The sequence below is a fragment of the Gigantopelta aegis genome, chromosome 10 (genome assembly GCF_016097555.1).
Source record: "Gigantopelta aegis isolate Gae_Host chromosome 10, Gae_host_genome, whole genome shotgun sequence".
NCBI lineage: Eukaryota > Metazoa > Mollusca > Gastropoda > Neomphalida > Peltospiridae > Gigantopelta > Gigantopelta aegis.
In genome coordinates this window covers 83,391,762-83,404,261 of record NC_054708.1, presented here as the reverse complement: position 1 = coordinate 83,404,261, position 12,500 = coordinate 83,391,762, and the positions used below count along the sequence as shown (strand labels likewise).

General features: G+C 41.4%; 1 protein-coding gene across 1 annotated transcript in view; it reads left to right on the top strand.

The window, feature by feature from the left end:
• Positions 1–7,021, top strand: part of LOC121383861 — a 70,959-nt gene extending 63,938 nt beyond the window's left edge. The window contains exons 28-33 of the mRNA XM_041513959.1: positions 777–965; positions 3,140–3,424; positions 4,758–4,949; positions 5,883–6,038; positions 6,632–6,725; positions 6,898–7,021. Coding sequence (XP_041369893.1) covers positions 777–965; positions 3,140–3,424; positions 4,758–4,949; positions 5,883–6,038; positions 6,632–6,725; positions 6,898–7,021 — 1,040 coding nt within the window. The remainder of the gene's footprint in view (positions 1–776; positions 966–3,139; positions 3,425–4,757; positions 4,950–5,882; positions 6,039–6,631; positions 6,726–6,897) is intronic.
• Positions 7,022–12,500: the final 5,479 nt, after the last annotated feature.

Below are 12,500 nucleotides of genomic sequence, written 5' to 3'. Positions count from 1 at the left end.
TAGTGACAGCATCAGCATCAGCATCACCATCAGCAGTAGCAGTTGTCAGAATTAACTTTATTTTAATAGTGATAGCATCAGCAGCTGTGAAAAATATAATTTGCTTTTTAACAGCGAATGATTTGACAGTTGCGAAAATTTTAGTTTTTAAAAAGTTACATTTGGTATTTATTGCATGTACGTTTTCTGGTTTGTTAATCATCAATATATTCTCTAAACAAAATAATGTGAGATAAGTCATCGATTTTGTTATTCGTAAAAATATCGGTATGTTAGAAACTGTTGTATGAAACAAATAGAAGAGTTGTCTTTAATAGTGGGATAAAAACAATAACAGATTATTGACGAGGGCTGTCGGCTCTATCCTGTTCAGCTGTCAATTTCACAAAACGTTTACTTTTACTGCTAGCAGTTATACTTGGCATACGTTTACATGTGTTTGGCATCTATTTCACGCAGAAAATTACATTATTATGGAAGATGGAACATTTTATGGGCAAAAGGAAATAAAATATGTGTACTTCTGTACTATAATAGTAATAACAATTGTGATATAGTGGTAGATTTACGTTTACGTACAAAACTATGCTTACGGTGTTTTGTGAACTTGGGCCCTGGACGAATGGGGAATTATGCGCGTGGTAAGTATTACCGAGTTCCCCATCCTTACAGTCATAGGGTATAGCATATAACCTAACGTCATTAGCCTGTTATCCTTTACGTAATGACCATGTGTACCAATTACATAATACTGATGTGTTTAATTGTATGCCCAGCCTGTCGAGCGGCGGACGTCCGGCGAGGTATAGGCTCTCTAGCCCGGTGCAACGGAACCAAGTTTGCCTTAGACTGTGTTCCAGTCTGCAGAAACCCCGACCACGTGGTCGATACGTTTGACCGTCAGATTCTGACATGCAGGGATGGCATTTGGGATGCTAAAAGACCGAAGGTAGCTTCATGCACCGGTAAGATATCTGACTAATAAGAGTTTTAATTAGACTATATATTCCACACCTGCATTATAGGTATAAGAAAATATATTGGACAACGCATCTTAACGTTTTGGTCCATTTCTTCTCAATTTGTTTCAATGTCTGTCCACTCTTATCTCTTATCTCTTTCCTTTCAGCTGTCATAATTTTCAACTTCTTCGTACAGATTTTAAGGCATAAGACGTTTGTTCTGACATAAGAATGGACGGAGCGACGTGTAGCCATCTCCACTCATTCTTGTTTCTGGAGAAACGTCTTGATGCTTTTTAACCTATTTAGACAGCATTTCATTGTCTCAAATGGGGACGAATCAACATAAAACACTCAGTTTTCAGATTAATGGCCTTGGCGGGCCAATCATATCTGTAGTGTATCGTGTCATGTGCCTCGTCATTAATACTGCTTTTCATTCGGTTTACAATATTAACACGCTCAATATGCAAATCTAAATAGACTGTGTGCCGAAATAGTAATTCATATTTAATATTTCACATTGCTGCTAACCGTTGTTAAAGGAATGCTAAAGCAAGGCTTTTGGACTGGTGTGCATATTCAACGATACATAATGCACATTATTGCTTAATATCAACAAGTATAATCGTATAGTTAATTAATAAAACGGTTAAATGTGACGGCTATTATATGTAACGGGCGCAGCCATTTTGTACCATCCCAGTGTATACGCCCTCTGGCGAGCTGGTGGTTACGTAATATCTAATGTGTCACGTCAGGAATTAGTCTTCGAACTGAAGAAACAAAACATACCTGATTTTTGCGGATGCATCGCAATGTTCTGTAATAACACAGCAACGTGTATATGTGGTTTATTTTTAAATACAAAATAAACCACCATTGTCAAAGTGTTGAAATAACTGTATTATATTTTGTATATAAATTAACCCACGTACTGAAATAATAGTCGGAGTGGGGTTTTTTTCCTTAATTGGTATTTTCTTTCCGTGGTCTGTACCTGTGGTTCTTGATTGACAGGTGTATATTTAGACGGTCCCTAGACACTGTGTCTAGACACACTAAAAAGACTTGCCTCTTTTATTAAGATCACCTTATTGTGTGATAACCTCAAATCGTAATGGAATTTACCAGCTTTATTACTGTAAGTAATTCTGTAAAACCCTTGATTAAGTAGACTTTCCCATCTAAAATCACAAAACTGACCAATTACGTAGTCCCAGAGAAAAGAAAATTATCACTTGGGTATCGTGAGTGGTCGTTTTTGTTCGAACGTATCCTACCAATGGGCCTAATAATATGCATTTTTTTCTTTGGATGTTTTAAAAGAAAAAAATACTATAACTCTATTTCGTTATATTGATGCAAATTGAAATATATTTAGTTAAATAGTTTATTATACTATCAAGTCATTTATGTTGTTTTACAAGTCAGGTTGATGAAAGCGAAGCGCCTTGTCGTAAATTAGAGCATTTGTTTACACTGTGCATAATAGAGAAGTTGGACCTGAGCTGACGTCACTTCGCCCCAAGCTATACCACCGGACGTCACAAAAACGAAACAAAATGGCTGCCCCCAGTTAGCAGGAATAATCACGGTTTTTTATTAATAATAAAATTACGCGTTTTTCATCTGTTAAAGTGTCAGTATGTGTTGGTGGTTCAGGTATGCATCTTACCAACACATAAGGCTCTTGTTGGAGTTTAGTCTACCTTTAATATTTCACAAGTCATTTCCTGTCAGTGGCAAAATGCATACAAAAGATCACGTGTAGCTTATGAATAAAACATGTAGCAGGTTTCCGTTATGATTACATGATAAAAATACCAATGTTTGATATCCAATAGCTAATGATTAACTTGTATTTCCCTTTGCTGTTTGTTAATGCATTTCATTTATTTCAACTTATTTGCGTGCTTATGTCCAATTAAGGTTCATGCACGCTGTCCTGGATACACCTCAGCTATGTGGGTTGCAGGACAGTGGGTTAGTGGTTAGTGAGAGAGAAGAGGGTGTAGTGGTCCTACACCCACTTACCGAGTCGTAAGCACTCGCTTTGGGTGGGAGCCTGTACTGGGTTGCGAACCCTGTACCTACCAGCCTTATGTCCAATGGTTTAACCATGTTCCCACCGAGGCCAGTTATTGCGATTGCTGTTTGTTAATATTTCTTTATAGAAATCAAAGCGCCATCTGTCGCCAGTATAACTTCCACCATGATGTACGAGACGGAGTCGTGTCTAAGTCCCAACACGATTATCGACTTGAAGTCCTCCTTACAGCGAAATGCCGCTGCCTTGGCCTGCAGCTCCGACTCTTCGTGCAAGACGAGTGTCCAGGTGTCAAGCTGCGGCCACAGTAACAGAGTAAAACGATTTACAGGGACAATAGCAGCCATTACACTGACGGAAAATATTGTGCAGGGTGACCTTCAACTTGGAGCTTTTCACACCTCAAAAACAGGCGAGTTTTCAAATAATGAAGGTTAGGCACAGGTGGATTATAAGAAAAATACACACACACAAATATGTATCAATTATTAACCGTCGTTGAGGGCAATATCATGTTTTATGGACCGAAGAAATTGATATTGACCAAGGTCAATTTCTTCGGTCCATTAAACATGATATTGCCCAAAATGTTGTCAATAATTGTTTTATTGCATAATAAGACTCGTACTCTCCTGCGTTGTTTTTCAGCATCGAAATACGACAATGTTTATAATTTCCCGCAGTGCGTTAAAACGTCGTCACGTAATCCTACGACGTCGTATGACAAGCAGAAGAATGCGGAAATGACCAGTTGAAACATTACCAAGACAAACCTTAAATTACAGACATTATCAGTGCTGGATCCAGAAAATCCATTTAGGGGGCCCCCAATGACATGAGGCAGAATGCAAAGGGAATTTTGGGAGAGATAAACATATATATAATATCTGGCATTTCCAATGCAAGCAAAGTATGTGATATTTTTCAGAATTTGATAACTTTGTAAATCAGATGCAAATTAATCGAGGTCACGGCACTACGTTTATTAACATTTAAGCAAACGTTCTACGGTGACACTTCAATAGCAACTTTACACTGAAAGCTGCCCAGCGTTCAGAAAACAAAAAACGTTAAGCACTAGTTTATTATTATGTAAGGATATCCAAAATGACGTCATTCACGTTTGACGTCATTCCCATTAACAAAACAGAGGCTCGCATACGATACTGACGATACGGAAACACACTCTGGTAATGATATATATATATATATATATATTACACACACACACACACACACACACACACACACACACACACACACACACAATCGTTCGGGTATATTTGTAAATAAAGTTTATTTTAGTTCATGGAAGAGCTATTAAAACAACGCATCTTGATTATGAAGGTATATATAAGCTTGATCAATATTACTCTATTTCAACAAAGCAGTGAACAAATGCACGGGAAGCATAGATGTTGTTTTTGTTAAGCCTATACTGGTATTAAAGAGGTTTTTTGGCACTTATTAATACGACATTGGCGTATTTCAGCAACAGTGAGCAAAATCTCGTTACAAAAATTGTATCTTTACACAAGGCAGAATTAAAAGGTTGTCATGACAATAACTTATATGCTCCCATAAGTCGCTGGCTGGTGTATTACTATTTTAAGGACTGCCGCCTTCCAGGAAGATACATCCTTCCTACCTCACCTGAGACAGTGCTCGGATGTCTATACAGCTGTGTGGACGACCACTTATGAACCACTATCAAACCACGTTTCTAAGACATTTTTGTATTACAGTGAGTCCACCGCTGAAGTCGTTGATCAACGCCATCACAGTTCTGGAAACGTCAGCCCAGCAGATGAAAAACAAGACGTCATTGTTTGATGTCACAGTTAATGGAGTGGAATATTCTGTACTGAGAGAGAGTGTGACCATAATGAAAGGATTACGGTGTCCACCAGGAGCTGTTGTTAGATACATGTTTTGTGGTATGATAAGTTCTGCGGCACACCCTTTATCAGGGGCCTAGCTTGGGATTTTCAGGTGGTACGCAGACTTTTTCTGTGATGGAATAAAACGCTATTGGCTGTGCGTTTACATCATATATTTTAATTTAAAAAATATTTGTAATCTCAGGTGGTACACAGCTGCGTACCTGCGTATATGAAAGCTAGGCCCGTGATTTATTATAAAAGTAAACTGCATTTCAAACGTGTTATGTAGATACACAGCGTCATATAATCATGAAGCGTTTTCCATCTGTATACAGTGTCATATTGTAAAAATTCAAAACGTTTCCTATATAGATACACCATTTTGTACAGATAAATAGTCAGAGAATGTCGGATTTACACAGTCATATAGATAATCACAAAGTGTAGTTTATAGATACACTGTGATATGTATAAACATCCGGTGTCCTTGCGCTTGTAGCTAAGTTACACGTCACAGACTAATCAATTTCAGGTTAATCTATAGGTCACAAATCAATTTCTATCGTGTTTATTTCATTGGATGATACGCAGGAGAAGACAATCGTTTATCACACACACACACACACACACACACACACACACATATATATATATATATATATATATATATATATATATATATATATATATATATATATATATATATATATATATATATATATATATATATATATATATATATATATATATATATATATATATATATATATGTTATTAGTATGTGTTGTCATAATTACGAATGGTTTTCTCACCAACGGGTGCATAAAAAATGTCTTACACAGATACATTGTGACATATACATTAAACACTCAAATGATATGTATGTCGTAACCAAGTGCCTATTGAAGATAAATGCAATCCTGATCGTGATTGATCCTACCTAGCACACTTATATCTCATTCACCACATCGCCGACCTTGTTTGTAGTGTACTGCTCACCAGGAACATATGGTCATGGTGAGGAATGCAAGTTCTGTGAATTGGGCACCTACCAGGATAAACCAGGAAAAAGTCAATGTAAACCATGTCCGCCAGGGAAATCTACACAGTTCATTGGATCATCAAGTGTTGAAGATTGCATAGGTAAGACATTCTAGTTACTACACACACAGAATGCATGAATAATATATGAAGCGTCCACGGGAATAACCTACGATGTCACACTGGTTATTTTGAGATAATTGAATTTTAAAATTTACAAATCTGTAGTAATGCAATCGTGAACTATTTGTACCTAAGCAAGCGTGTTTTACAAATAACCATTAATGGCCACCATAATTATAAATTTGTATTTCATTGTTACTATGACCTTGACCTACACGACCACTATGACATTGCCACTCTGTCTGGACATCGCACATCATTCCATTGCATTATATTTTTAATAATATCACGTCTGGTTCACAATGACTCCACATTATTTTCGTTTTATTATTTACTACTTTCTATTTATTCACCAAATTTGCCATAATATAATGGTTTATTAATTAACTCGACCGAATGCGAGGTGTGTTTGCGTGCGCGCGCGCGCCCGTGTGTGTGTGTGTGTGTGTGTGTGTGTGTGTGTGTATTGAGAGAGAGAGGTATAGATATAGATTGTGTGTGTGTGTGTGTGTGTGTGTGTGTGTGTCCATCGTGTTTAGAAGTTTTCAGTATTTGGCTGTTTTCTCTTTCAGATGTGTCCATCTTTTTCAGAAGTCTCCAGTATTTTGATGTTTATTACAAGTTATGTTTTCTCTTTCAGATGTCCATCTTTTTCAGAAGTCTCCAGTATTTTGCTGTTTATTACAAGTTATGTTTTCTCTTTCAGATGTCCATCTTTTTCAGAAGTCTCCAGTATTTTGCTGTTTATTACAAGTTATGTTTTCTCTTTCAGATGTCCATCTTTTTCAGAAGTCTCCAGTATTTTGCTGTTTATTGCAAGTTATGTTTTCTCTTTCAGATGTCCATCTTTTTCAGAAGTCTCCAGTATTTTGCTGTTCATTGCAAGCCACATACACACACGTACTCGCCACAAACACCTCGCACACGTGCACTCTGCAATACCCCCTTTCACACAGTTTTAATATACTCCTTCACATACACACAGGTACTCGCCACAAACACCTCGCACACGTGCACTCTCAATACCCCCTTTCACACAGTTTTAATATACTCCTTCACATACACACAGGTACTCGCCACAAACACCTCGCACACGTGCACTCTGCAATACCCCCTTTCACACAGTTTTAATATACTCCTTCACATACACACAGGTACTCGCCACAAACACCTCGCACACGTGCACTCTGCAATACCCCCTTTCACACAGTTTTAATATACTCCTTCACATACACACAGGTACTCGCCACAAACACCTCGCACACGTGCACTCTGCAATACCCCCTTTCACACAGTTTTAATATACTCCTTCACATACACACAGGTACTCGCCACAAACACCTCGCACACGTGCACTCTGCAATACCCCCTTTCACACAGTTTTAATATACTCCTTCACATACACACACGTACTCGCCACAAACACCTCGCACACGTGCACTCTGCAATACCCCCTTTCACACAGTTTTAATATACTCCTTCACATACACACAGGTACTCGCCACAAACACCTCGCACACGTGCACTCTGCAATACCCCCTTTCACACAGTTTTAATATACTCCTTCACATACACACACGTACTCGCCACAAACACCTCGCACACGTGCACTCTGCAATACCCCCTTTCACACAGTTTTAATATACTCCTTCACATACACACACGTACTCGCCACAAACACCTCGCACACGTGCACTCTGCAATACCCCCTTTCACACAGTTTTAATATACTCCTTCACATACACACACGTACTCGCCACAAACACCTCGCACACGTGCACTCTGCAATACCCCCTTTCACACAGTTTTAATATACTCCTTCACATACACACAGGTACTCGCCACAAACACCTCGCACACGTGCACTCTGCAATACCCCCTTTCACACAGTTTTAATATACTCCTTCACATACACACAGGTACTCGCCACAAACACCTCGCACACGTGCACTCTGCAATACCCCCTTTCACACAGTTTTAATATACTCCTTCACATACACACAGGTACTCGCCACAAACTCGCCACAAACACCTCGCACACGTGCACTCTGCAATACCCCCTTTCACACAGTTTTAATATACTCCTTCACATACACACACGTACTCGCCACAAACACCTCGCACACGTGCACTCTGCAATACCCCCTTTCACACAGTTTTAATATACTCCTTCACATACACACACGTACTCGCCACAAACACCTCGCACACGTGCACTCTGCAATACCCCCTTTCACACAGTTTTAATATACTCCTTCACATACACACAGGTACTCGCCACAAACACCTCGCACACGTGCACTCTGCAATACCCCCTTTCACACAGTTTTAATATACTCCTTCACATACACACAGGTACTCGCCACAAACACCTCGCACACGTGCACTCTGCAATACCCCCTTTCACACAGTTTTAATATACTCCTTCACATACACACACGTACTCGCCACAAACACCTCGCACACGTGCACTCTGCAATACCCCCTTTCACACAGTTTTAATATACTCCTTCACATACACACAGGTACTCGCCACAAACACCTCGCACACGTGCACTCTGCAATACCCCCTTTCACACAGTTTTAATATACTCCTTCACATACACACAGGTACTCGCCACAAACACCTCGCACACGTGCACTCTGCAATACCCCCTTTCACACAGTTTTAATATACTCCTTCACATACACACACGTACTCGCCACAAACACCTCGCACACGTGCACTCTGCAATACCCCCTTTCACACAGTTTTAATATACTCCTTCACATACACACACGTACTCGCCACAAACACCTCGCACACGTGCACTCTGCAATACCCCCTTTCACACAGTTTTAATATACTCCTTCACATACACACACGTACTCGCCACAAACACCTCGCACACGTGCACTCTGCAATACCCCCTTTCACACAGTTTTAATATACTCCTTCACATACACACAGGTACTCGCCACAAACACCTCGCACACGTGCACTCTGCAATACCCCCTTTCACACAGTTTTAATATACTCCTTCACATACACACAGGTACTCGCCACAAACACCTCGCACACGTGCACTCTGCAATACCCCCTTTCACACAGTTTTAATATACTCCTTCACATACACACAGGTACTCGCCACAAACACCTCGCACACGTGCACTCTGCAATACCCCCTTTCACACAGTTTTAATATACTCCTTCACATACACACAGGTACTCGCCACAAACACCTCGCACACGTGCACTCTGCAATACCCCCTTTCACACAGTTTTAATATACTCCTTCACATACACACAGGTACTCGCCACAAACACCTCGCACACGTGCACTCTGCAATACCCCCTTTCACACAGTTTTAATATACTCCTTCACATACACACACGTACTCGCCACAAACACCTCGCACACGTGCACTCTGCAATACCCCCTTTCACACAGTTTTAATATACTCCTTCACATACACACAGGTACTCGCCACAAACACCTCGCACACGTGCACTCTGCAATACCCCCTTTCACACAGTTTTAATATACTCCTTTCACATACACACAGGTACTCGCCACAAACACCTCGCACACGTGCACTCTGCAATACCCCCTTTCACACAGTTTTAATATACTCCTTCACATACACACACGTACTCGCCACAAACACCTCGCACACGTGCACTCTGCAATACCCCCTTTCACACAGTTTTAATATACTCCTTCACATACACACAGGTACTCGCCACAAACACCTCGCACACGTGCACTCTGCAATACCCCCTTTCACACAGTTTTAATATACTCCTTCACATACACACAGGTACTCGCCACAAACACCTCGCACACGTGCACTCTGCAATACCCCCTTTCACACAGTTTTAATATACTCCTTCACATACACACACGTACTCGCCACAAACACCTCGCACACGTGCACTCTGCAATACCCCCTTTCACACAGTTTTAATATACTCCTTCACATACACACACGTACTCGCCACAAACACCTCGCACACGTGCACTCTGCAATACCCCCTTTCACACAGTTTTAATATACTCCTTCACATACACACACGTACTCGCCACAAACACCTCGCACACGTGCACTCTGCAATACCCCCTTTCACACAGTTTTAATATACTCCTTCACATACACACACGTACTCGCCACAAACACCTCGCACACGTGCACTCTGCAATACCCCCTTTCACACAGTTTTAATATACTCCTTCACATACACACAGGTACTCGCCACAAACACCTCGCACACGTGCACTCTGCAATACCCCCTTTCACACAGTTTTAATATACTCCTTCACATACACACAGGTACTCGCCACAAACACCTCGCACACGTGCACTCTGCAATACCCCCTTTCACACAGTTTTAATATACTCCTTCACATACACACACGTACTCGCCACAAACACCTCGCACACGTGCACTCTGCAATACCCCCTTTCACACAGTTTTAATATACTCCTTCACATACACACACGTACTCGCCACAAACACCTCGCACACGTGCACTCTGCAATACCCCCTTTCACACAGTTTTAATATACTCCTTCACATACACACAGGTACTCGCCACAAACACCTCGCACACGTGCACTCTGCAATACCCCCTTTCACACAGTTTTAATATACTCCTTCACATACACACACGTACTCGCCACAAACACCTCGCACACGTGCACTCTGCAATACCCCCTTTCACACAGTTTTAATATACTCCTTCACATACACACAGGTACTCGCCACAAACACCTCGCACACGTGCACTCTGCAATACCCCCTTTCACACAGTTTTAATATACTCCTTCACATACACACAGGTACTCGCCACAAACACCTCGCACACGTGCACTCTGCAATACCCCCTTTCACACAGTTTTAATATACTCCTTCACATACACACAGGTACTCGCCACAAACACCTCGCACACGTGCACTCTGCAATACCCCCTTTCACACAGTTTTAATATACTCCTTCACATACACACAGGTACTCGCCACAAACACCTCGCACACGTGCACTCTGCAATACCCCCTTTCACACAGTTTTAATATACTCCTTCACATACACACACGTACTCGCCACAAACACCTCGCACACGTGCACTCTGCAATACCCCCTTTCACACAGTTTTAATATACTCCTTCACATACACACACGTACTCGCCACAAACACCTCGCACACGTGCACTCTGCAATACCCCCTTTCACACAGTTTTAATATACTCCTTCACATACACACACGTACTCGCCACAAACACCTCGCACACGTGCACTCTGCAATACCCCCTTTCACACAGTTTTAATATACTCCTTCACATACACACACGTACTCGCCACAAACACCTCGCACACGTGCACTCTGCAATACCCCCTTTCACACAGTTTTAATATACTCCTTCACATACACACAGGTACTCGCCACAAACACCTCGCACACGTGCACTCTGCAATACCCCCTTTCACACAGTTTTAATATACTCCTTCACATACACACACGTACTCGCCACAAACACCTCGCACACGTGCACTCTGCAATACCCCCTTTCACACAGTTTTAATATACTCCTTCACATACACACAGGTACTCGCCACAAACACCTCGCACACGTGCACTCTGCAATACCCCCTTTCACACAGTTTTAATATACTCCTTCACATACACACACGTACTCGCCACAAACACCTCGCACACGTGCACTCTGCAATACCCCCTTTCACACAGTTTTAATATACTCCTTCACATACACACAGGTACTCGCCACAAACACCTCGCACACGTGCACTCTGCAATACCCCCTTTCACACAGTTTTAATATACTCCTTCACATACACACACGTACTCGCCACAAACACCTCGCACACGTGCACTCTGCAATACCCCCTTTCACACAGTTTTAATATACTCCTTCACATACACACACGTACTCGCCACAAACACCTCGCACACGTGCACTCTGCAATACCCCCTTTCACACAGTTTTAATATACTCCTTCACATACACACAGGTACTCGCCACAAACACCTCGCACACGTGCACTCTGCAATACCCCCTTTCACACAGTTTTAATATACTCCTTCACATACACACAGGTACTCGCCACAAACACCTCGCACACGTGCACTCTGCAATACCCCCTTTCACACAGTTTTAATATACTCCTTCACATACACACACGTACTCGCCACAAACACCTCGCACACGTGCACTCTGCAATACCCCCTTTCACACAGTTTTAATATACTCCTTCACATACACACACGTACTCGCCACAAACACCTCGCACACGTGCACTCTGCAATACCCCCTTTCACACAGTTTTAATATACTCCTTCACATACACACACGTACTCGCCACAAACACCTCGCACACGTGCACTCTGCAATACCCCCTTTCACACAGTTTTAATATACTCCTTCACATACACACAGGTACT